This window comes from Oncorhynchus mykiss, chromosome 24 (genome assembly GCF_057628025.1).
Source record: "Oncorhynchus mykiss isolate SJ-2025 chromosome 24, ASM5762802v1, whole genome shotgun sequence".
In the NCBI taxonomy this organism is placed as follows: Eukaryota; Metazoa; Chordata; class Actinopteri; order Salmoniformes; family Salmonidae; genus Oncorhynchus; species Oncorhynchus mykiss.
This window is the reverse complement of record NC_143045.1, coordinates 4,422,040-4,449,380: the sequence shown is the minus strand read 5'-3', so window position 1 is coordinate 4,449,380 and position 27,341 is coordinate 4,422,040. Positions and strand designations below refer to the sequence as shown.

General features: G+C 44.7%; 1 protein-coding gene across 6 annotated transcripts in view; it reads right to left on the bottom strand.

Moving 5' to 3' along the window:
* Positions 1-7,334: 7,334 nt before the first annotated feature.
* Positions 7,335-27,341, bottom strand: part of LOC110503504 (uncharacterized) — a 30,122-nt gene continuing 10,115 nt past the window's right edge. For 3 of the 6 annotated variants that reach the window (XM_090218139.1, XM_090218137.1, XM_090218140.1), the window contains 3 exons: positions 13,784-13,893; positions 11,787-12,016; positions 7,335-8,746 (listed from right to left, as the gene is read on the bottom strand). In XM_090218139.1, the coding sequence (XP_090074265.1) occupies positions 13,853-13,893 (41 nt within the window). In that variant the 3' untranslated portion in view covers positions 7,335-8,746; positions 11,787-12,016; positions 13,784-13,852. Of the gene's footprint in view, positions 8,747-10,465; positions 12,017-13,783; positions 13,894-27,341 lie in introns of all 6 variants that reach the window. The other 3 variants (XM_090218135.1, XM_090218138.1, XM_090218136.1) reach the window with 2 other exon arrangements.

The following is a 27,341-nucleotide window of genomic DNA, read 5'->3' as shown; positions in this document are numbered from 1 at the left end:
CATAACTGACCCACTGCCAAACCGGTCATGCTGGAGGATGTTGCAGGCAGCAGAACGTTCTCCACGGCGTCTCCATACTCTGTCACGTGCTCTGTGATGAACCTGCTTTCATCTGTGAAGAGCACAGGGCGCCAGTGGCGAATTTGCCAATCTTGGTGTTCTCTGGCAAATGCCAAACGTCCTGCACGGTGTTGGGCTGTAAGCACAACCTCCACCTGTGGACGTCGGGCCCTCATACCACCCTCATGGAGTCTGTTTCTGACCGTTTGAGCAGACACATGCACATTTGTGGCCTGCTGGAGGTCATTTTGCAGGGCTCTGGCAGTGCTCCTCCTTGCACAAAGGCGCAGGTAGCGGTCCTGCTGCTGGGTTGTTGCCCTCCTACGGCCTCCTCCACGTCTCCTGATGTACTTGCCTGTCTCCTGGTAGTGCCTCCATGCTCTGGACACTACGCTGACAGACACAGCAAACCTTCTTGCCACATCTCGCATTGATGTGCCATCCTGGATGAGCTGCACTACCTGAGCCACTTGTGTGGGTTGTGGACTCCGTCTCATGCTACCACTAGAGTGAAAGCACCGCCAGCATTCAAGTGACCAAAACATCAGCCAGGAAGCATAGGAACTGAGAAGTGGTCTGTGGTCACCACCTGCAGAACCACTCCTTTATTGGGGGTGTCTTGCAAATTGCCTATAATTTCCACCTGTTGTCTATTCCATTTGCACAACAGCATGTGAAATTTGTCAATCAGTGTTGCTTCCTAAGTGGACACTTTGATTTCACAGAAGTGTGATTGACTTGGAGTTACATTCTGTTGTTTAAGCGTTCCCTTTATTTTTTTGAGCAGTGTATATACAACAATGCAAATAACTATATACAACATATCAAAAAGCAATTCTAAAACACACAAGTAAAAAAATATTCAAAAATACATTTTTTTTTAAAAACAGTACACCCTTTGGAAGTCCTCCACACAATATTTTGCTGCCTGTGCCATAGCACTTTTATCATCACATAAAATAAACAGATATGTATTGTATAGAGCAGAGGGAACAGTCACTAAGGTGAAGTGCTGTTCCTTCAACTCCGGCCATTGCTGTGGGCTTGCCCTCCCCTGAACAGCACCCAATGGCTATTTCATATGGAAATGGGGAGGAGTAGCAGGCGCAGTGGCCATGTGTGTTTGCTGTTCTACTCCATTACATTTGAATTTAAAAAAAATGGAAAATATATATCTGACATGGAAAATATTTATATATACACACACACACCCAAACCAACCAACACACACACACCATTGCAAATTATATATATTACTTTTTTTTTTGCAAAAAAAAATATATATATATTTATATTTCATAAGTCAAAACATGAGTAGATTCAAGTGTTTTTCATTAAGTCCTTCCCGTCTGTGTCAGATGTGCCCTCAGACATGGTACATTTTTCTGTATTCCCAAAAAACAGACCTCAATCAATAATTAACATTTACATGGAACATACATTAGTGACTTTCCTCAAATAGCAAACAAGAATCAACCAGCTTCCTCCTAGTGTCAGACACCGAGGTCAAGCACAAGTTACACAACAGGGCTAGGTAGACAAAAACAACTACCAACCCCCAAACAGGTGTCTGGCCTCCTCCTAGAGATGCCGAAGCAGACATACCACCTCTCTTAGGAATGTCTGGTAGTCTGTCTGAATGCCTCTGACTGGAAAAAGGGAAGTGAAGTACAGAATGGGAGCAGACCCTTGGCTGGGAGCAGACCCTTGGCTGGGAGCAGACCCTTGGCTGGGAGCAGACCCTTGGCTGGGAGGAGACCCTTGGCTGGGAGGAGACCCTTGGCTGGGAGGAGACCCTTGGCTGGGAGGAGACCCTTGGCTGGAGCGGTAGACGCCCTGTTGAAACATGCATCAGTAGTTTGTATAACTTATTAAGCAGTGGCTGCCCACAGAATTCTCCAACATCTGGCATTCACACATTGCACACACACACACTTTGTATCAGCATCCATCCATGTCTCAGACATAAACATACAAAGATGCACACCCAGTCTCAGACAGTGGGAAAACACTTTCCACAGTTATAGTACAAACACGTACATGCACACACTACATTCTGTTGAAGATGAACGCGTGACTCACGCACCATGTCATGGTAGTGACCTGGACAGAGGGAGGACAGATGGTGGTGATTAGATCAAGATTGGATAATGATTTGTTTAACCTGGCAGCAAATACTGTACAGATAGTAAAAGCAGCATCCATACAATAGTGTGATGACTGCTGAACAAAACTGGTCGTCTGTTAGAAAATGGACTTCTCTTTCAACCAACATATTTGGTACATTACAGCCTTGTAGAGAAATGTTCAAAGGAAAAAACAAATTCATTTTGGAGTTTCCCCAACGCCTACATAATTCCAGCAGCTGCCAAGACGTTGTTAAACCATCTGCTAGGTGTAATATCTGCTAACCGATTAGATGCTCAAGCGGGCTACATTAAAGAGGTTATGGTTGTTGTAGGGCTGTTGCAGTGACTGTGGTAGTCGATTACATTACCGCCACCCCAGATCCAGTCATGACTACATCCCCTTGACCTTTGAGTCACGGTAATCTCCTATTAACTCTGTACGTGAATGGCGCTGATGCATTGGTAGTACCCCTCTCACTAACGTCACAACCCGGCTCTCAGATGGTAACAAACAATGGAGTTCACACGTTGGCAGCTGAGTAACAAACATATTCATTAAACAACTAAGAGTTTTAGTAAAACTACAAAGGAAAACAAACTTATGCAGTGTGAATGTAGGCATGCGAGGGGTGTAATGAAGAAGGTAAAATGTGTTAAAGGGTGCACATAATCAACAAACCAAAATCAACTAGATCACAAAACAGTACTTGAGGAGAGAGAGCGAAGACTGGGCACCAGGAACTTTTATCTACTAGTTGACCCCAAACCCAGGTGTAACTTGTCACCTTAACGATCCAATCAGCTCCACCTGTTCCCAATCTGCAGATAAAAGCACAAACACAGAGCAAAACAGGTAGGCAGGTATTTTGATTTATTCAGGGCTGTCCAATTGAGACCAGTGTCTCATTTGCAAAAAAAAATTACAAGACAGCTATAAATACATTACATCAGGTCAATACAACAAGTTATAATAGTCATTTGAAACAATTGCACACTTCAGTAAACAAATTTAACAGTTTTAAGCTGCACTATCGGCACCAGGGAATCTAGGTGTAATTTGTTTTGTAAGGTATTAAAGAACTGTAGTGGGTTGAAACTAAAGATGGATTTACCAGACTTTGTGGAGACAAGCAGGACCTCAAGAATGAACCAACCCCGTGAATGGGTTTGGTATCTCATATTTTCAATTTCACCAGGGAAGTGAGGTATGTTGGAAGCTTGTGGAGCAGGGCTTTGTAAACATGAAGGGAGTAATGAAGTGATCTACGGGACTTTAGTCCGGCCGAACTTCTGATGCAGTGATGAGTATTAAAACTGTCACCTGTAATAAAGTGAAGGGCGTTATGGTAGACAGCATCGAATGGTATAAGAGAAGTGGCTGCTGCATTCTGGTAAATGGTGTCACCATAGTCAAGAACTGGCAGGAAAGTTGACTGCACAATTTGCTTCTTGCTGTTCATGGAGAGGCAAGATCTATTTCTAAAAAAAAGATGCCAACTTTAATTCTTAGTGTTTTAAATCATCCGTAAGTTTTTTAAACATTAGATCTTTATCAATCCAAATGCAAAGATATTTTTGGCAGGAACCCGCTCGATGAAAGAGCCACCCAATGAGTGAATGTTGTCCATCAGACATTTTTCTGTGAATTAGAGAACATATGTTTAGTTTTTCCCGCATTAAGTACAAGTTATAACTCAAGGCTTTCAGTAATATAACAAAATCGGGTTGTATTTTTAACATACAGTGCCAGTCAAACATTTGGACACTGTCATGTGTGCTCCCTCTCCGGCCTCTAGGTCACCAAGCTGCTCGTTATGGCGTACCCCTTTCACCATTGTTACGGGCATCATTAGACTCACCTGGACTCCATCACTTCCCTGATTACCTTCCATATATATGTTACTCCCTTTGGGTCCTTCCCCAGGCATCATTGTTTCTGTTTCTTGTCTGTGTGTTCTTGTTTTGGATTATGGTTTCATTTATTTATGGCTTTTTTTATGGCTGTTTCAGAGCAGTGGCTTCTTCCTTGCTGAGTGGCCTTTCCGGTTATGGACTCGTTTTACTGTGGATATGGATAGTTTTGTACCTGTTTCCTCCAGCATCTTCACAGGGTCCTTTGCTGTTGTTCTGGGATTGATTTGTACTTTTCGCACCAAAGTACATTTATCTCTAGGAGACAGTACGTGTCTCCTTCCTGAGCAATTGGACGGCTGCATGGTCCCATGGTGTTTATACTTGCGTACTATTGTTTGTACAGATGAACGTGGTACCTTCAGGCAGTTGGAAATTGCTCCCAAGGATGAACCAGATTTGTGGAGGTCTAAAAAGAAAATTCTGAGGTCTTGGCTAATTTCTTTTGATTTTCCCTTGATGTCAAGCAAAGAGGCACTGAGTTTGACGGTAGGCCTTGAAATACATCCACAGGTACACCTCCAATTGTCTCAAATGATGTCAATTAGCCTATCAGAAGCTTCTAAAGCCATGACACCATTTTCGGGAATTTTCCAAGCTGTTTAAAGGCACAGTCAACTTAGTGTATGTAAACTTCTGACCCACTGGAATTGTGATACAGTGAATTATAAGTGAAATAATCTGTCTGTAAACAATTGTTGTAGAAATTACTTGTCATGCACAAAGTAGATGTCCTAACCGACTTGCCAAAACTATAGTTTGTTAACAAGAGATGTGTGGAGTGGATGAAACACAGGTTGGAGTCATTAAAACTGGTTATGTCAACATCTGACTTCAACTGTATGTCAAGTAGAGGCACTATGGGCTCAAGTATATCTGCCTCACCAGGCACCCATATTGGTATGATGTGTGTATTGACCAGGCTACAGATAGTAACAGATATGTATTTATCTTTGTGATTTTGGAAGGATCACCATAATTTAAATATAACTAAATGAATGAGATATACCAAGAGCTGTGGTTTGAAACAAATGGTTAATGATACTTCTAGATCATCAACTGAGATGGGTCACAGTTCTGACACATGCATTAATCTGATCTTCTGTAATATACCATTGCAATGCTTAAAGGCCAGAGAAATGCCAGTGGGCTGTGACCATAACCATGAACACTAAGGTTTCAAAGAAACCCCCAAGGATTGTGGTCAAGATACATTTCTAAACATTTAATCATGAAAAATGTCAACATTATTTGGCTGCTGTACCCTGGGAGCTGATTTATCTAGAGGATGATTTAAATCACGCTACATAAAATGTAATTGATTTGCTCACTGGAGTAATGGATCATCACTGGAGTAATGGATCCCAGTAAGAAAGAGTACAGTTGGGGCTCGTCCATCTCCATGGATTGATGATGAACGTTTATGGATATAGTCTACTACGCATTTTCTCAAAGAAATATGGCAAGTTAGCAGACAATTCTATACTAGAAATTGATTAACAGAATCATAAAACACTACGTGACTATGCAGTTCAATTAAATTGCAAGAAAATAACTTTGTTTTACAAAAATGCTTTTATTGATTGTTAAAAATGATTCAGAAAAGGGATGGAATACGGGGCTTACTTTATTTTTTATTTTTTTTACCTTTTTTTAACCAGGTAGGCCAGTTGAGAACAAGTTCTCATTTACAACTGTGACCTGGCCAAGATAAAGCAAAGCAGTGTGACAAAAACAACAACTGAGTTAAACATAAACAAACGTACAGTCAATAACTAAAAATAGAAAAATCTATGTACAGTGTGCAAATGTAGAAGAGTAGGGAGGTATGCAATAAATAGGCCATAGAGGTGAAAATAATTAACATTTAACATTAATACTGGAGTGATAGATGTGCAGATGATTAATGTGCAAGTATAAGATACTGGGGTGCAAAAGAGCAAGAGGTTAAGTAATAATATGGGGATGAGGTAGTCGAGTGTGCTATTTACAGATTGGCTGTGTACAGGTACAGTGATCGGTAAGCTGCTCAGACAGCTAATGGTACATCTATCTAATCATGCCCATCTAGTGTGGCGGTTGACGGGAGAACAATAACAAAACCAGCTGATAGTTTTCAATCATTATACATATTTCTTTATGTATGGAAGCATGCTAAGCTGTGTCAAATCCTGAAAGACAGCAAAGAACCCATTACTCCTGCCAATAGTCAACCAATCAGTCTACTCCCTTCACTCACTAAGATATTGCAGGGTATTGTGAGTAGACAAATATGGGAGTATATAGAAAATAATGATCTGGTCATAGTCAATCAGCATGCTTATTGCAAAAAAAACATTCCACTACCACTGTATTGGTTGACTTGACTGGCCAGTGGCTCAATGCTATGCATAATGTCAGTTTTGTGGATAAACAACTTTTTGATTTCAGTACAGCGTTTGATTTAGTGGATCATTATTAAAATGATTGCATTATGGGTTTAAGGAGGCAGCATTGAATTGGGCACAGTCATACAGAGTCTAACCAGGGGCAAAACTTTGGTTTTAGAAGTGGGGTGGACATAACTGTTTTATTTTTGTATATTTTTTTATCCAGTCGGATAAACAGTCCAAACAGCCTAACCGAACACTCGAAAGTGTCCGCATGGTCCGAAAGCACACCATTGCCTCGTTTTGTATCACATTGAAATTATTGAATTGAGGGGGACAAAAATGCAATTTCAGAATGTGGGGGGGACATATCACCCCCTTCCTCAGTGAAAGTTGCGTCCCTGTATTTAACTGACTGGAAACAGTCCAGCTATATCAATGGGTCGTTTTCTAGCCCCCATGCTTTAAACTGTGGAATACCGCAGGGTAGCTGCCTTGGGCCATTTCTTTCACTTAATATATACCAATGGCCTTCCTTATGCCTTATCTGAAACTCAAGCTACTATGTTTGCAGATGATACTACCATTTATACAGCAAGACAATCGGTTCAACAGGTACTGCAAGCTCTACAAGTCGATCTGGGAAATATCAGGGACTGATAGCTAAGTATGTACAGTGAAAGATTCTTAAGTGAACCCAAGCAAAAATTGGGAGTCAGGTGAACTACTGTTCTGTGTTCTGGGGAAATGCATCAGCAAGTGAAATGAGGCTGCAGATTGCACAGATCAAAGCAGCAAGGATTGTTTTAAGGTGGAGATATGGTTCTTCATGCATAATGCTCATGGATGAACGTTATCAACAAGATAATAGCAAAAAGCATGCTTATTTTATTTCACAATGTACACCATTTAAACAGTATTCAGTTGGTAAGAGACAGACATTCAGTCTGTACGAGGAATAGACTGTCCACCATATGTGTTATCCTGGAAGAAAAGGGAAATAGGCAAAATAACATTTCGATTCAAAGAAATATAATTTATCTGAGCAAACCAGAAACTTTTCAATATATAAACACTACTTTAGAACAATTGAAATAAATTGGAAGGTTGTGCAGGTTGTTGGATGAAGGAATCACTCTTTTCAGAAAACGTAAAAAAATGGTGATGGTTTATCACTGTTTAATCTTATTGCAAATGTACTGTCCATTTGCAATATGTTTCAATGGGCATTTACCATCACAAATTTGACATGCTCAAAAATACTGCAGAAACGTGAAATTGACTGGCCCGATGAACTCGGAATGGCCAGGCAGTGATAGTGGTTCCTCTCCATCACTCGTTGGTGACATGAGAGAGAAGTGGGACTCTGTCATTTTTAACGTTTAAAAAAAAACAACATCCAAAATGACCAATGGGCCCACTATTAGATGGGCATAGGTGGGGGGTGCTCCCTACTCAGCCATAGACCCCTTGCACCCCCTAAAGGCATTAAAAAAAACATTTTAAAGATTTGGTCCTGGTAACCCATTCCAATCACCAGGTGCACGGCTGTCGTTTACAGATAGTCAAAATGCGTTACACACAGGTGTTAGCAAAAGCACATGTTATAACATTCTATCTCTTGAACTCTCATGGACTGTCAGTCTATGCATTTGAGAGGGATTGCATTTCCACAGCCCAATCCTTCAGTTGGATACAAAACAGGTGACGGTGTTGCTGTTTTAAAAACATACATATTTATCTGTAACGTAGGCGCAGGGAGTCAAGAAACAAGTGCAGTTGGTGAGTTTAATAATAATGAACATGGAACGACAAAACATGAAGCGTCTTACATGGAAACAAACATTACTACCTGACGACTACTAACAGAAGGGTACTATATAAAGGATGAGTTATGAAGTCCAAGTGTGACTGAGGATGAGACGCAGGTGTGCGATATGACGGTTGCCAGGTGTGCGTAAAGATGGGTTTCCAGGTCCTGTTGTTAGTAAACCGGCACAACGTCTACCACCGGAGCGGGGGAGCAGGAGTAGATGTGGCAGTACCCTTCCCCCCTCCCCTCAAATGATGTTGGGATCTAGAATGTCATCCACCGAAACCAACACTGCTCCTCTGGACCGTACACTTTCCAGTCCACTAGGTACTGGAGCTGAACCCCACAAATTCCGGAGTCCAGGAGGGATCTGATTGTATGGACGGGGCTTCACTCGATGTCCAAGGGAGGTGGATGGGGTGTCGTGGGGGGTGGAATCAGACAGGGGACCAGGAACCACCGGCCTGTGGAGGAAAACATGAAACGATGGTGAGATCTGGTAGTTAGTGGGGAGTTGTAATCTGTAAATTACCTCGTTGACCTTCCAGAGGACCTAGAACGGCCCCACAAACTGGGGATTCTTACAGGGCAGGCGGAGCGGGAGGTTTCGGGGGTTGGTGAAATGGGCCAATCAAACCCTCAAGACTGCCATGGGCATATCCCTTAATTGGAACCAGGAACGGTGGGAGAACAACCTGAAGGTAATTCTCTTTGCACTCAACAGCAGCAGCCAGGCCTCCACCTTGTACGGACGGGAGCCGCAACTGTTGACTGAGGTAAACAATGCAATTGTGTATACAATTATTGCATGTACTGTAGTCTTTCAAATGTGTGATTGACTTAGTTATGTTGTTTGTCTATTGTTATTTTTGTATAACGTACTTTCAGATACATACACCCCACCTGATGTGGGGGAAATTGTCGAACCAGATCAGAACACTTCAATCAGGGGAAATGCAGAGCGCCAGATTCAAATAAAATGCGATACAATTCAAACTTTCATTAAATCACACATGTAAGATACTCAAAGCTACACTCGTTGTGAATCCAGCCAACATGTCAGATTAAAAAAAATATTTTCGGTGAAAGCATAAGAAGCTATTATCTGATAGCCTGCACCCATCTGCACCAGCAGTAAAGAAAAGAGCTAGCGTAGCAGGCGCTACACAAAACGCTGAAATAAAATATAAAATATGCATTACATTTGACGAGCTTCTTTTGTTGGCACTCCAATATGTCCCATAAACGTCACAATTGATCATTTTGTTCGATTAATTCCGTCCATATCGAAAATGTCAATTTATAAAGTGCGTTTGATCCAGAAAAAAAACAAAAACAAAACGTCACTACAAAATATTTCAAAAGTTGCCTATAAACTACTTTTGTAATACAATGTTAGGTATTTTTAAACGTTAATAATCGATCAAATTGTAGACAGGGGCAATCTGTATTTAATACATGAACGAAAAGAAACCAGCTCTGCTCTTCACGTCTTGCGCAACTCACAAAAGTGTCCCCAGTTCCGAGTTGGCCTACTTCTTCCAAGCACAATGGAATAACTTCAACCATATTCCAAAGACTGGCGACATCGTGTGGAAGCGGTAGGAACTGAAAATTGGTTCCTATTAAATATCCAATGCAAAGACAATATAGTGAACAGAGATGGGGGGGGAAAAATAATCTGAACAGTTAGTCCTCTGGGTTTTGCCTGCTACATAAGTTCTGTTAAACTCAGACATGATTCAAACAGTTTTAGAAACTTCAGTGTTTTCTATCCAAATCTATGAATAATATGCATATCTTATATTCTTGGCATGAGGAGCAGGAAGTTGAAATTGGGCACGCTATTTATCCAAAAGTGAAAATTCTGACCCTAGCTTTTAGAGTTTAAAGTGAATATTAAAAATCTCAGATAATAACTGTTTGAATTTGCACACAAAATAACCTGAAGCTAGTTTTAGTCTCCCTAACACTGATATTGTTCTCGTCTTCCTAGGGTTACCTCGGTGGAAGCCAACAATCTTCTCCAGTTGGAACCGTTGGACGGTCGACCACTGAAAGCCCTGGCGCCCTACACTTCAGTGAAGCCCAAAAGACAAAGTATGTTAAGCTTTGGTTGACATTTGAGAAAGCAAGAAATGGTAGATTTGAAGAGGTACATTTTTATAAGCTCAGCATTTTACCTCTCCAATTTGACTTTAGGACCATCGACTGGCCGAACCCCCCAGGTGGTATCCCGTCCACCAGAACCAGTGAGTTCGTATCAGTCTGATTCTCTGTGCTCTGAGTCGGAGGGGGACCAGCTTGAGGTAGGATATACCTTCCAAAACAGTTGAAAGTACATATCTCCAATTTAAAACATTGCACTGATCCATACACTTCTCACAGTAAAATGTAACCTTTGTGTTTACGTCTGTCTCCTACCCTGTTCCCTTTAACTCTGATCCTGTTCTCCAGGAGCTGCCCAACACCCAGACGTGGATCCACCTGATGTCCTCCATTACCAACCACCCTCCAACTTTTCATTACATCCTCTACAGCTACTGTTATTGTCATGTCATTATTTTCTCAAAAAGTTATTGCTCTATCATACCAGGCACATATGTGAGATACACAGATGAATTAAAAACACTAGCACTGCAAACATTCAGAACAAAGAGAGCAGCAGGTCCTGGACTTTGTCTCCCTCTTCAAGTCCACATTCCGAGACTGGATGCCTGTTGAGAACAAGTGACAGGCAGAACCTCCCACCCACACAGCAACCACCTCCTCTATATTCCACAAACAAGAATTCAGTATTTTAGTCTGTGATTGTCATGTGGGTGTACAAAAACAGCTGTGAAAATACTGTACCAAAAAAAAGATCAACGTTTTTGTATTAAAATCATAAATATTGCCAGGTTGGTTCAGTTGTTTGACAAGGTGTTCATTATTGTAAGCTGTAAGGTATCCTTTGATGGTATTTATTTGTTCCATATTATTCATTGTTGTTTTCTAGGACCTACCACAGATACATATATTCAACCACCGCTATGCGAGATTTAAAACAAATGTATCATAGAGGACTACTGAAATGATATCATTTCAGTGTAGATAAGGGAAGGGCAGGTTGAAACAACATGACCGACAGACAAGCCAGTGTATGAATCAAAGGGATTTGCGTATGAATGGAGTGGAAATTGGCTGACTTTGTGATCTGTAATTAATATGGCTGCAGGGGCACTATTGAGTAGCTTGGAAGAAAGGTGCCCAGAGTAAACGGCCTGCACCTCAGTCGCTAATATATGCATATTATTATTAGTAGTATTTGATGGAAAACACTGACGTTTCTGAAACTGGTTGAATGATGTATGCAAGTATAACAGAACTCATTTCTTTGCCATTTTCGAAACATTGCAAAGTTTAAGACATGAATTTCATGTTGTAATGTTAACAAGGTATCCAAAAGTGGTTTGAAGTAATATTTTCATTTTATTGGCTAAACTTGTTTAAAGAATTAATCACCTTGCTTCCTTTGACCACCTCTGCAGGAAGTGCAAGTCATAGGGAGGTAATGCACCAGAAGTCAGTAAACCGGGGATCCATACGCACGCACACACCGTGTGAAAGTTGTTCATGAACAGGTCATTGATGGTTCATGGGAGATCCGTTGAAGGGAGTAGAGATGACGGTATGGATACAATGTCATTGGTTGTTCTGGACGGGACTTTCCTGCTGGATCGCTTGTTGCCAAGCTGAAAAGAATGAATGAAGCAAGATAATAAATTCATTTGATGCTCTGTGTTTTGTAACAGGATATCACAGTGTGTTTGTATGACATCTTTTAAAAATACATTTTAAAAGGAAATAGGAAGAATTACAGGAAAAGGTGAGGACCAGGGGACCGGAGCCTAAGAGTGCTAGTCTTTGATTAATGAGATGTTGCTCATAACCGGCACCGTTTGATTTAATTACAGTTGTCTTGGCTGAGTAGTGCTGTGTATGATGATGTGATATTGCTGAGGCTACCTTAAAAAGCACACTCTAAAATCCTCTTCTTGTCAAGTGTGGGAACATTCCTACTTTGAGTTGCATTTGCTTAGGACAAACGGTAGTGTGGGATGGTGGTGCACGTTCAACCTGTGATCAGTGGCCCCACATAAGTTAGGCTGACTAGGTCAATAATATGGTGATTCAGTGGAAAAGTCCATCTGAGCCAGTGGAGGCTGGTGGGAGGAACTATAGGAGGATGGCTCATTGTAATGGCTAGGAATGAATAAATGGAATGGAGTCAAACATGAGGTTTCCATACATTTAATGTGTTTGAGACCGTTCCATTTATTCCATTCCAGCCATTACAATGAGCCCGTCCTCCTATAGCTCCGCCCAACAGCCTCCACTGACCTGAACATGCAAATAGTTAGTCATTTAAAAATGGAACCACGTTCATAATTATTCCACCCTACCGTTTGTCCCAAGCAATGCAACTCAAAGTAGGAACGTGTCCACAGTTCATGGGAAGAGGATTTTAGGGGAATTACTACAGAACCCACCCAGACCTTTAAACAAAACCACTTTCAGATAACATTGCTTCATCTAAAAGAGATCAGGTTCTTACATAAAAATCCAGTAATGTATGTTGCTCCCCGTATTCGAGAATCTTTCAGACTACTGAGCTGAATCAAACGAGCCATATCAAGGAGGTACTGATCTGGCCTAATCACATCTTGCGACTTTGATATTAATAGTCTTGGAAGAGGCCTCCACTCAATAGAGTTCTTGCGCCTGGTTTTCCTTTACAATAATGTGGTCATTGCATCAAATCAAATCTTATCAGTCACACTCGCTGAATCAAACAGGTGTAGACCTTACAGTGAAATGCTTACTTACAGTAACCTAACCAACAATGCAGATTAAAAAAATACAGATAAGAATAAGAGATAAAAGTAACAAGTAATTAAAGAGCAGCAGTAAAATAATAGCGAGACAATTGCCGAGTCTTTAAGTGACATGACATGCTATTCTATAAAAAAAGTTACCTGATTTAGCTAATCATGTAATTAACTAGAGTCGGGCACCACTAAATAATATTTATAGAGCTGTTATCTTCCGAATAAACTCTTAAAGACCTAGTAATATTTTACATCAATAGCAGTCAATATTAGTCATCTTTTCAGTCTCATCTGAAAGTTGTAAATTCTTGGTTATCTGCATGAACCCTGGCTAACAATTTGAATCAGCACTACAAAATTGGGTTCAATCATTTATTTACTAAATACTTAACTAATCACACACACATAATTAAATCATAACTTGATTACAAATTACGTCATAAAGGAAAACGTCCCTAGCGGGCGGAACAGATATGACAGCTTGTTACACAAAAGAAAAGGGGCTGGGTTTGAGTGGAAGAGCAGGAAGACTGAGGAACAAAGGGAAGAAGCTGTGCTATCGTAAATACAGTATCTTATGCATTCTAAATTAACACCCATTTGGAAAAGGAAAATGCAATAAATATTTACTCTGAGCTGCGCTTCGGTAGATGGAAGGCCGTGTTGCCCAACAAGTCCTTTGAAGAATGTCTCTGGTGGTCAATTGGATACGTTGTAGTAACATCTGTAACGGCTTCTTCCTGGGAAGGAGAGGCAGACCAAAACGCAGTGTGGTTAGGGTTAAACATCTTTAATAAAGACGAATGCTGAGAAAACACTACAAATATACAAAATAAATGTGAAAACCGAATACAGTCCTGTGTGGTGAAACAAACAGACATGGAAATAATCAACCACAAAAACCCAACACAAAACAGCCTACCTAAATATGGTTCCCAATCAGAGACAATGACTAACACCTGCCTCTGATTGAGAACCATATCAGGCCAAACACAGAAACAGACAAACTAGACACGCAACATAGCTCACCCACCCAGCTCACGTCCTGACCAACACTAAAACAAGGAAAACACACAAGAACTATGGTCAGAACGTGACAACATTGTTGTGTGGTAGACGGGATACTCTGTCTGTTCTTTCCTAGCACGCGTTTGCAGTTGCTGTGGCTAACTCAATGACTAGGAGGTATCACTTCTGTAGTGAATAACTGAATGAACTGACTAGTTTAATAAGGTAAAATAAAATGACCAGCCTTTAAAAGCACTTCATGGCTACAGACAGATATGAGTGCTATGGGTTGGTAGTGTTACGGTGAGTGAATGAGGACCCAAAAGCGAACTAACTTAAACAGAGCTTCTTTAATAACCAAACATAGGTAGGCTCAGATAGACCGGCAGATTCCGACAGGACAGGACAAGGTTACAGCAAACATGACGATAGTCTGGCTCAGGCATGAAACACAACAAACAAGAATCCGACAAGGACAGGAACAAAAACAGAGAGAGATATAGGGGACTAATCAGAGGGAAAAGGGGAACAGGTGGGAGAAGGGGTGACGAGGTAGTCAAGAGGAGACAAGGAACAGCTGGGGGAAAGCGGGGGAGAAAAGGTAACCTAATACGACCAGCAGAGGGAGACAGGGTGAAAGGAAAGGACAGAAAGACACAACATGACAATACATGACAGTACCCCCCCACTCACCGAGCGCCTCCTGGCGCACTCGAGGAGGAAACCTGGCGGCAACGGAGGAAATCCTCGATCAGCGCACGGTCCAGCACGTCCCGAGAGGGAACCCAACTCCTCTCCTCAGGACCGTACCCCTCCCAATCAACGAGGTACTGGTGACCACGGCCCCGAGGACGCATGTCCAAAATCCTGCGGACCCTGTAGATGGGTGCGCCCTCGACAAGGATGGGGGGGGGGGGGGAAGACGAGCGGGGGCGCGAAGAACGGGCTTAATACAGGAGACATGGAAGACAGGGTGGACGCGACGAAGGTATCGCGGAAGAAGAAGTCGAACTGCGACAGGATTAATGACCCGAGAAATACGGAACGGACCAATGAACCGCGGGGTCAACTTGCGAGAAGCCGTCTTAAGGGGAAGGTTCTGAGTGGAGAGCCAAACTCTCTGACCGCGACAATATCTAGGACTCTTAGTTCTACGCTTATTAGCAGCCCTCACAGTCTGCGTCCTATAACGGCAAAGTGCAGACCTGACCCTCTTCCAGGTGCGCTCGCAACGTTGGACAAAAGCCTGAGCGGAGGGGACGCTGGACTCGGCGAACTGAGATGAGAACAGCGGAGGCTGGTACCCGAGGCTACTCTGAAAAGGAGATAGCCCGGTCGCAGACGAAGGAAGCGAGTTGTGGGCGTATTCTGCCCAGGGGAGCTGTTCTGACCAAGACGCAGGGTTGCGAAAAGAAAGACTGCGTAAGATGCGACCAATAGTCTGATTGGCCCGTTCTGCTTGACCGTTAGACTGGGGGTGAAAGCCGGAAGAGAGACTGACGGAAGCCCCAATCAAACGGCAAAACTCCCTCCAAAATTGAGACGTGAATTGCGGACCTCTGTCCGAAACGACGTCTGACGGAAGGCCATGAATTCTGAAAACATTCTCGATGATGATTTGTGCCGTCTCTTTAGCAGAAGGAAGCTTAGCAAGGGGAATGAAATGAGCCGCCTTAGAGAACCTATCGACAACCGTAAGAATAACAGTCTTCCCCGCTGACGAAGGCAGTCCGGTGACAAAATCTAAGGCGATGTGAGACCACGGTCGAGAGGGAATGGGAAGCGGCCTGAGACGGCCGGCAGGAGGGGAGTTACCGGACTTAGTCTGCGCGCAGACCGAACAAGCAGCCACGAAACGACGCGTGTCATGCTCCCGGGTGGGCCACCAAAAACGCTGGCGAATGGAAGCAAGCGTACCCCGAACGCCAGGGTGGCCGGCTAACTTGGCAGAGTGAGCCCACTGAAGAACGGCCAGACGAGTAGGAACGGGAACGAAAAGAAGGTTCCTAGGACAAGCGCGCGGCGACGGAGTGTGAGTGAGCGCTTGCTTTACCTGCCTCTCAATTCCCCAGACAGTCAACCCGACAACACGCCCCTCAGGGAGAATCCCCTCGGGGTCAGTGGAGGCTACTGAAGAACTGAAGAGACGAGATAAAGCATCAGGCTTGGTGTTCTTAGAGCCCGGACGATAAGAAATCACGAACTCGAAACGAGCGAAAAACAGCGCCCAACGCGCCTGACGCGCATTAAGTCGTTTGGCAGAACGGATGTACTCAAGGTTCCTATGGTCAGTCCAAACGACAAAAGGAACGGTCGCCCCCTCCAACCACTGTCGCCATTCGCCTAGGGCTAACCGGATGGCGAGCAGTTCGCGGTTTCCCACATCATAGTTACGTTCCGACGGCGACAGGCGATGAGAAAAATACGCGCATGGGTGGACCTTGTCGTCAGAGAGGGAGCGCTGAGAAAGAATGGCTCCCACGCCCACCTCTGACGCGTCAACCTCGACAACGAACTGTCTAGAGACGTCAGGTGTAACAAGGATAGGAGCGGATGTAAAACGATTCTTGAGGAGATCAAAAGCTCCCTGGGCGGAAACGGACCACTTAAAGCACGTCTTGACAGAAGTAAGGGCTGTGAGAGGAGCTGCCACCTGACCGAAATTACGGATGAAACGACGATAGAAGTTCGCGAAGCCGAGAAAGCGCTGCAGCTCGACGCGTGACTTAGGGGCGGGCCAATCAATGACAGCTTGGACCTTAGCGGGATCCATCTTAATGCCTTCAGCGGAAATAACAGAACCGAGAAATGTGACGGAGGAGGCATGAAAAGTGCACTTCTCAGCCTTCACAAAAAGACAATTCTCTAAAAGGCGCTGGAGGACACGTCGAACGTGCTGAAGATGAATCTGGAGTGACGGTGAAAAAATCAGGATATCGTCAAGGTAAACGAAAACAAAGATGTTCAGCATGTCTCTCAGGACATCATTGACTAATGCCTGAAAGACAGCTGGAGCGTTAGCGAGGCCGAAAGGAAGAACCCGGTATTCAAAGTGCCCTAACGGAGTGTTAAACGCCGTCTTCCACTCGTCCCCCTCCCTGATGCGCACGAGATGGTAAGAGTTACGAAGGTCCAACTTAGTGAAAAACCTGGCTCCCTGCAGGATCTCGAAGGCTGAAGACATAAGAGGAAGCGGATAACGATTCTTAACTGTTATGTCATTCAGCCCTCGATAATCTATGCAGGGGCGCAGAGACCCGTCCTTCTTCTTGACAAAAAAAAACCCCGCTCCGGCGGGAGAGGAGGAGGGGACTATGGTACCGGCGTCAAGAGCTACAGACAAATAATCCTCGAGAGCCTTACGTTCGGGAGCCGACAGAGAGTATAGTCTACCCCGGGGGGGAGTGGTTCCCGGAAGGAGATCAATACTACAATCATACGACCGGTGTGGAGGAAGAGAGGTGGCCCTGGACCGACTGAACACCGTGCGCAGATCGTGATATTCCTCCGGCACCCCTGTCAAATCACCAGGCTCCTCCTGTGAAGAAGAGACAGAGGAAACAGGAGGGATAGCAGACATTAAACATTTCACATGACAAGAGACGTTCCAGGAGAGGATAGAATTACTAGACCAATTAATGGAAGGATTATGACAAACTAGCCAGGGATGGCCCAAAACAACAGGTGTAAAAGGTGAACGAAAAATCAAAAAAGAAATGGTTTCGCTATGATTACCAGAAACAGTGAGGGTTAAAGGTAGCGTCTCACGCTGAATCCTGGGGAGAGGACTACCATCCAGGGCGAACAAGGCCGTGGACTCCCTTAACTGTCTGAGAGGAATGTCATGTTCCCGAACCCAGGTCTCGTCCATAAAACAGCCCTCCGCCCCAGAGTCTATTAAGGCACTGCCGGAAGCTGACGAACCGGTCCAGCGTAGATGGACCGACAAGGTAGTGCAGGATCTTGAAGGAGAGACAGGAGTAGTAGCGCTCACCAGTAGCCCTCCGCTTACTGATGAGCTCTGGCTTTTACTGGACATGAGGTGACAAAATGACCAGCAGAACCGCAATAGAGACAGAGGCGGTTGGTGATTCTCCGTTCCCTCTCCTTAGTCGAGATGCGGATACCTCCCAGCTGCATAGGCTCAGCTCCCGAGCCGGCAGAGGAAGATGGTAGTGATGCGGAGAGGGGGGCAACGGAGAACGCGAGCTCCTTTCCACGAGCTCGGTGACGAAGATCAACCCGTCGCTCAATGCGAATAGCGAGTTCAATCAGGGAATCCACGCTGGAAGGGACCTCCCGGGAGAGAATCTCATCCTTTACCTCTGCGCGGAGACCCTCCAGAAAACGAGCGAGCAAAGCCGGCTCGTTCCAGCCACTGGAGGCAGCAAGAGTGCGAAACTCAATAGAGTAGTCTGTTATGGATCGATTACCTTGACATAGGGAAAACAGGGCCCTGGAAGCCTCCTCCCCAAAAACAGATCGATCAAAAACCCGTATCATCTCCTCCTTAAAGTCCTGATACTGGTTAGTACACTCAGCCCTTGCCTCCCAGATTGCCGTGCCCCACTCACGAGCCCGTCCAATAAGGAGAGATATGACGTAGGCGACACGAGCAGTGCTCCTGGAGTAAGTGTTGGGCTGGAGAGAAAACACAATATCACACTGGGTGAGGAACGAGCGGCATTCAGTGGGCTCCCCAGAGTAACACGGCGGGTTATTGATTCTGGGCTCCGGAGATTCGAAAGCCCTGGAAGTGGCCGGTGGATCGAGGCGGAGATGGTGAACCTGTTCTGTGAGGTTGGAGACTTGGGTGGCCAGGGTCTCAACGGCATGTCGAGCAGCAGACAATTCCTGCTCGTGTCTGCCTAGCATCGCTCCCTGGATCTCGACGGCTGAGTGGAGAGGATCCGAAGTCGCTGGGTCCATTCTTGGTCGGATTCTTCTGTTACGGTGAGTGAATGAGGACCCAAAAGCGAACTAACTTAAACAGAGCTTCTTTAATAACCAAACATAGGTAGGCTCAGATAGACCGGCAGATTCCGACAGGACAGGACAAGGTTACAGCAAACATGACGATAGTCTGGCTCAGGCATGAAACACAACAAACAAGAATCCGACAAGGACAGGAACAAAAACAGAGAGAGATATAGGGGACTAATCAGAGGGAAAAGGGGAACAGGTGGGAGAAGGGGTGACGAGGTAGTCAAGAGGAGACAAGGAACAGCTGGGGGAAAGCGGGGGAGAAAAGGTAACCTAATACGACCAGCAGAGGGAGACAGGGTGAAAGGAAAGGACAGAAAGACACAACATGACAATACATGACAGGTAGTCATTTAGGCAGGTTACCTTAGTGTTCTTGGGCACAGGCACTAGGGTGGTCTGCTTAAAACATGTTGGTATTACAGACTCAGACAGGGAGAGGTTGAACATTTTAGTGAAGACACTTGCAAGTTGGTCAGCACAATCTCGCAGTACACGTCCAGACCACGTATAGGTGGTCCAGATTTATTTTTCCTCTGGTTGCACATTTAACATTCTTATAGAAATTTGGTTAAATGGATTTAAGTTTCCCTGCGTTAAAGTCCACGGCTACTAGTAGCATCGCCTCTGGGTGAGCGTTTTCTTGTTTGCTTATGGCGGAATACAGCTCATTCAATGGCGTCTTAGTGCCAGCCTCTGACTGTGGTGGTACGTAAACAGCTACGAAGAATACAGATGAAAACACTCTCGGTAGGTAGTGTGGTCTACAGCTTATCATGAGATACTCTACCTCAGGCGAGCAATAGCTCGAGACTTCATTAGATATCGTGCACCAGCTATTATTTACAAAAATACATAGTCCGCCGCCCCTTGTCTCACCAGATGCTGCTGTTCTATCCTGCCGGTACATCGTATAACCAGCCAGCTGTATGTTGATATTGTCGTTGTTCAGCCACAACTCCGTGAAGCATAAGATGTGAAATGTTTTATGTCCTGTTGGTATTTTAATCTTCCACGAAACTCGTCGATTTTATTCTCCAATGATTGCACATTTGCTAGCAGAATGTAGGGAAGTGGGGGTTTATTTGATTGCCTACGAATTCTCAGAAGGCAGCCCTCCCTTCGGCCCCTGTTTCTCCCCTTCTTCTTCACGCAGATCACCGGGATCGGGTCCTGTTCCCGAGGAAGGAGTATATCCTTTGCGTCGGGCTCATCAGTCGTGAAAGGAAAAAAAGGATTCTGCCAGTCCATGGTGAGTAATCGCAGTCCTGATGTCTAGAAGTTACTTTCGGTCATAAGAGACGGTAGCGGCAACAATATGTATAAAATCAGTAAAAAAAAATTGTTACAAAAATGCAAATAAACTGACAAAAAACACAATCGGCTGAGGGCACGTAAAACGTCTGCCTTCTTCTTCGGCGCCATCTTACTAAGGTAAGATCAGCTTAACCCATGAGTAGTACTGTTATCCTTTCTAAGAAATATGATAAAGTAATACACACACACACTTTGAAAAGTATTTTGAAGGCCCCCTCGTTATAAGCTGCAATTCTTTACATTCAAATGTGTCGACTTTATTCATGTAATTTTCATAGTCAGCCTTCACTGACTCATCTGTGGTCCTACTCAGCAACAACTTAGGAACAAACAAAGAGCTTTGTAATTTTTTGATTTTGATAAGTCAGTTGTTGATGGGATATATCTGATTGTTTTTACCCATGGAGTTGCAAGACTGATGGCAGACTGATTGACTGTCACGCCCTGGTCTAAGTATTTTGTGTTTTTCTTCATGTATTGGGTCAGGCCAGGGTGTGGCATCTGGTTTTTGTATTGTGGTGTGTTTTGTCTTGGGGTTTTGGTGTGTATGTATTGGGATTGTAGCTAGTGGGGTTATCTAGCAAAGTCTATGGCTGTCTGGAGTGGTTCTCAATCAGAGGCAGGTGTTTATCGTTGTCTCTGATTGGGAACCATATTTAGGCAGCTATATTCTTTGAGTTTGTCGTGGGTGATTGTCCTGAGTGTCTTGATGTCCTGAGTGTCTTGATGTCCTGAGTGTCTTGATGTCCTGAGTGTCTTGATGTCCTGAGTGTCTTGATGTCCTGAGTGTCTTGATGTCCTGAGTGTCTTGATGTCCTGAGTGTCTTGATGTCCTGAGTGTCTTGATGTCCTGAGTGTCTTGATGTCCTGAGTGTCTTGATGTCCTTGTTTGATATTAGTTGACACAAATATAGGCTGTTTTTGTTTATTGTTTTGTAGTAGTCGTGTTTACGTTTGTTTAAATAAACATGGATTGCAATCGACACGCTGCAGTTTGGTCCGACTCTCCTTCACTATATGAAAACCGTTACAGAATCACCCACCACCAACGGACCAAGCAGCGTGTTAACAGGCAGGAGCCACAGGAGAGGCAGCAGGAAAAGCAGCAGCTGCATTGGGAGAGGCTGCACCACCTGGAGAAATGGACATGGGAGGAAGAACTGGACGGTAAAGGACCCTGGGCTCAGCCTGGAGAATATCGCCGCCCCAAGGAAGAACTGGAGGCGGCGAAAGCTGAGAGGCGCAGATATGAGGAGGCAGCACGGCGTAGCGGATGGAAGCCTGAGAATCAGCCCCAAAAATGGGGGGCTCAGGGAGAGTGTGGCAGAGTCAAGAGTCAGACCTGAGCCAACTCTCCCTGTTTATCGTGAGGAGCCAAGGAGGAGACCAGAACCAGAGCCGGTGTTGGAGGTGAGCGAAACAGAGACTGTGAAGGAGTTAATAGGGAAGTTGGAGGAGAGAGAAATGAGGGAGTTGCTGTGTTGGTGCTTTTTGCATGGAATTCACCCGACGGAACGTGTCGGGGATTTGATGGCACCTGGGTTAGCGCTCCATACTCGTCCTGAGGTGCGTGTTAGTCGGCTGGTGACGTCGGTGCCAGCCTCACGCGCCAGGCCTCCTGTGCACATCCCTAGCCTTGCACGTCCTGTGCCAACACTGCTCTCAAGATCTCCAGTACGCCTTCACGGTCTAGCCCATCCTGTGCCACCTCCACACTCCAGTCCTCCGGAAGCAGCTCCCCGCACCAGGCTTCCTGTGCGTGTCCTCGGTCCAGTACCACCAGTTCCAGCACCACGCACCAGGCCTTCAGTGCGCCTCGCCTGTTTAGCGCATCCAGAGCCTTTCTCCTCTACAGCGCTGCCGGAGCCTCCCGCCTGTTTAGCGCAGCCAGAGCTTTTCTCCTCTCCTGCGCGAGCTGCCAGTCTGCACGGAGCTGCCAGTCTGCACGGAGCTGCCAGTCTGCAAGGAGCTGCCAGTCTGCAAGGAGCTGCCAGTCTGCAAGAAGCCGCCAGAGCTGTCAGCCTACATGGAGAAGCCAGAGCCGCCAGTCAACATGGAGCAGCCAGAGCCGCCAGACAGTATGGAGCAGCCAGATCTTTCAGTCTGCCAGGATCCGCCAGTCAGCCAGACTCTTCCAGATCTGCCAGTCAGCCAGACTCTTCCAGATCCGCCAGTCAGCCAGACTCTTCCAGATCCGCCAGTCAGCCAGACTCTTCCAGATCCGCCAGTCAGCCAGACTCTTCCAGATCCGCCAGTCAGCCAGACTCTTCCAGATCCGCCAGTCAGCCAGACTCTTCCAGATCCGCCAGTCAGCCAGACTCTTCCAGATCCGCCAGTCAGCCAGACTCTTCCAGATCCGCCAGTCAGCCAGACTCTTCCAGATCCGCCAGTCAGCCAGACTCTTCCAGATCCGCCAGTCAGCCAGACTCTTCCAGATCCGCCAGTCAGCCAGACTCTTCCAGATCCGCCAGTCAGCCAGACTCTTCCAGATCCGCCAAACTCTTCCAGATCCGCCAGACTCTTCCAGATCCGCCAGACTCTTCCAGATCCGCCAGACTCTTCCAGATTCGCCAGTCAGCCAGACTCTTCCAGATTCGCCAGTCAGCCAGACTCTTCCAGATTCGCCAGTCAGCCAGACTCTTCCAGATCCGCCAGTCAGCCAGACTCTTCCAGATCCGCCAGTCAGCCAGACTCTTCCAGATCCGCCAGTCAACCAGACTTTTCCAGATCCGCCAGTCGGCCAGGATCTGCCAGTCGGCCAGGATCTGCCAGGATCCGCCAGTCGGCCAGGATCCGCCAGATCCGCCAGTCAGCCAGGATCTGCCAGTCAGCCAGGATCTGCTAAAACCACCAGCCAGCCAGGATCTGGTAGATCTACCTACCTGCCTGAGCTTTCTCTCACTCCTGAGCTTTCTCTCACTCCCGAGCTTTCTCTCACTCCCGAGCTTTCTCTCACTCCCGAGCTTTCTCTCACTCCCGAGCTGTCCTTCAGTCCCGAGCTGTCCTTCAGTCCCGATCTGCTCCTCAGTCCAGTGGGTTTCTGGGTGAGGACTACTAGGCCATGGTCGGCGGCGAGGGTGGACTATCCAAGGACGCGAGGAGAAGGGACTAAGACATTGATTGAGTGGGGTCCACGTCCCGCGCCAGAGCCGCCACCATGGACAGACGCCCACCCGGACCCTCCCTATTGTTTTGAGGTGCGTTCGGGAGTCCGCACCTTAGAGGGGGGGGGGGGGTTCTGTCACGCCCTGGTCTAAGTATTTTGTGTTTTTCTTCATGTATTGGGTCAGGCCAGGGTGTGGCATCGAGTTTTTGTATTGTGGTGTGTTTTGTCTTGGGGTTTTGGTGTGTATGTATTGGGATTGTAGCTAGTGGGGTTATCTAGCAAAGTCTATGGCTGTCTGGAGTGGTTCTCAGAGGCAGGTGTTTATCGTTGTCTCTGATTGAGAACCATATTTAGGCAGCCATATTCTTTGAGTTTGTCGTGGGTGATTGTCCTGAGTGTCTTGATGTCCTTGTTTGATGTTAGTTGACACAAATATAGGCTCGTTTCGTTTATTGTTTTGTAGTGTTTGTGTTTAGTCGTGTTTACGTTTGTTTAAATAAACATGGATCGCAATCGACACGCTGCAGTTTGGTCCGACTCTCCTTCACTATATGAAAACCGTTACATTGACTTGTCTGGTTTGGCTGGCTAGCTACTGTAGCCCCTTGCTAATGTTCACATTTAAATGATGCATCTCATCACCAGCTGCTTCTTGATCAATGAAACCTGACTGCATTATGGGAATGGTAGGGAGCTTGTAATGAGGATGACTACTGTTCTGGACTGATGTGTGGCTTTTTTTTACAATGCAGCAGCAGCAGAGACATTACCCAAGTAGATGTTACATGCTAGTTGTGGAGGAGTACAAAGTCCAGTGTACAGGGAACCTGAGCTGAGGATGACATCAGGGCCAGCAAGCCAACTGCATCAACATCATCTGCCATCACCTGGCATCATCATCATTAAACCATCTTCTAACTAATTTTAGGAGCAAGAGATTGCTCATCTACTGAGGGAGTCCCGCTCTTGTCTCATCAATGATTTGATATGCATTATCCACATGTGCCTGTCTTGTGTTTTACAATGTCAAATAAAGATATCTATCGATCTGTCAATCTATCACCACATGTTGCATGTAAACCCCTATTGCACACTACTGTTTGTCCCAAACAATGCAACACAAAGTAGTGAGTGATACTGTAAGACTCATGAGTAATACTGCTATCCTGTACAAAGCTGTCATCAAGGCAAAGGGTAGCTACTTTGAAGAATCTATATTTTGATTTCTTTAACACTTTGTTGGTTACGACATGATTCCATATGCGTTATTTCATAGTGTTGATGTCTTCACTATTATTCTACAATGTAGAAAATAGTACAAATAAAGAAAAACCCTTGGATGGGTAGGTGTGTCAAATTTGAAATGGTACTGGATGTAGTGGTTTAATAATGTTATATGAATGATCTTTTGTTTGATATGTATATGCCTTAATTTGTTTGGACCCCAGGAAGACTAGGTGCCTCCTTGGCAAGAGCTAATGGGGATCCCTAATAAATACAAATACTGGGGTGGCAGAGAGTTACATGGAGTCATTGATTTATTTATTTAATACTGTGCGTTTCCCAGTCTCTGTTCTGGACCTGGGGACATTAGATTTTCCATTTAACAAATCTGCTGTTTTCAGCTACAATAGTCATTTGCAACATTAACAATGTCCACACTGTGTTTCTGATCAATTTGATGTTATTTTAATGAGCAAAAATGTGCCGTTCTTTAAAAAAACAAGGACATTTCTAAGTGCGATATGTGCTGCTTTGCTTTGAGATTTACTGACTTAATACACTGCACTCTTTGAGAGAGGTAGTTAGAAAACCAGGCCAAAGACCCATACGAAACCAATACTCCTTAGCCGGCCCACAACAATGGAGTGGTCGAAGGTATCAAAAACAGGGCAAAATAGAAATAGGCCTATAAAAGTTAGGATCAGCTTGATCTCCTCTTTTAAATAAAGGATGAACTGTGGCTGCCTTCCAAGCAATGGGAACCTCTCCAGAAAGGAGAGACAGGTTAAAAAAAAGGTCAGAGATAGGCTTGGCGATAATAGGGGCAGCAACCTCAAAGAAGAAAGGGTCTAAACCATCAGACCCAGATGTTTTTTTGGGGTCAAGTTTCAGGAGTTCCTTTAGCACCTCGGACTCAGTGACTGCCTGCAGGGAGAAACTTTGTAGCGGGGCAGGGGAAAAAGAGAGAGAAGCATTGGGGATAGTCACATTAGAAGGGGTGGGAGATCAGGAAATGTTGGAGGGGCATGGCTGAGTCAAATAAGAATCCTGACTTAATGAAGTGGTGATTAAAGAGCTCATCCATGTGTTTCTTGTCAGTAACAATCACATCATCAACTTTAAGGGACTTGGGCAGCTGTGAAGAGGAGGGTTTATTCTCCAGGTTTTTAACCATTTCCCAGAACTTCTTGGGTTAAACTAACTTTGGCCTTACGTATAGCCGGAGTGCACTTATTCCTCAACCTTTCACCAAATGCAATTCTTGAGGTGGAGTAACTCTGCAAGATCAAGGTCGAACAAGGGTCTGAACCTGTTTTTAATTCTAATTTTCTTTATGGAGGTGTGTTTGTTAACAATACCACTGAAAAGATAAAAAAAGAAGGTCCAAGTGTCTTTGACAGAGTGGATCAAGCTGATTTTATACCATTTTACAGATGCTAGTTCATGAAAGAAGGCTTGCTCATTAAAGTTTTTTAGCAAGTGTCTATGACTAATCAGGACAGGTCGTTTCACTGAGCAGCCATTAAAACCTGTTATGGATGATGCGAATTTTCGCAGCTTTTTGTTAAAAATCGCGCAACATTTCAAAGTCCTGCTACTCATGCCAGGAATATAGTATATGCATATGATAAGTATGTGTGGATAGAAAACACTCTGAAGTTTCTAAAACTGGTTAAATCGAGTCTGTGGCTATAACAGAACGTGTTTAGGAGTAAAAATCCCTGGTAAAACTGTTCACCAAAAACAAACAAAAAATATTCATCCGCCATTCAATCAATTGTTTAAGCGCCTACAGCTGTTTAAACGCCTACAGCTTCCACACAATGTCACCATTGCTATCAATATCAGAATCATTTATCCCTGGTTGCAACACAAATAGACCCCTCCCTTCTTCTGACGCACCACAGGATGTTGTGAAACTGAAAAAATGGACGATGTTTTCCAGACTTGCTGCTATCGAATACAGATCGCCCCGTGATCAATTTGATACATCATTAACGTTTATTAATACCTAAAGTTGGTTTAGAAACGTCGTTTGAAGTGATTTGTAAAAGTTTATAGGCGACTTTTGTAATTTTAAAAAGTGACGTTGCGTCTTGTAAATGGACTTTTTGCAGCATCAGACTGGCCTTCAGCAAATGACATTTTGGGTATACAATGACGGATTTAATCGGGAAAAAGACCCAATTGTGATGTTTATGGGACATATAGGAGTGCCAACAAAGAAGCTTGTCCAAGGTAATGAATGTTTTATATTTTATTTCTGCGTTTTGGGTAGCGCCGGCTACCGCAAAATCTGTTGTTTACGTGTCGTGCTGGTATTTTGGGGGGTGCATGCTATCAGATAATAGCTTCTCATGCTTTCGCCGAAAAGCATTTTACAAATCTGACTTGGTGGCTAGATTCACAACGAGTGTAGCTTTAATTCAGTACCTGGCATGTGTGTTTAAATGAAAGTCTGAGATTTAACGAGTACTAAGTAAAGTACTATAGGTGGCGCTCTGAAAATTCCGCTGAGCTATCCCTGTGCAGGGATCACCTCCATAAGAA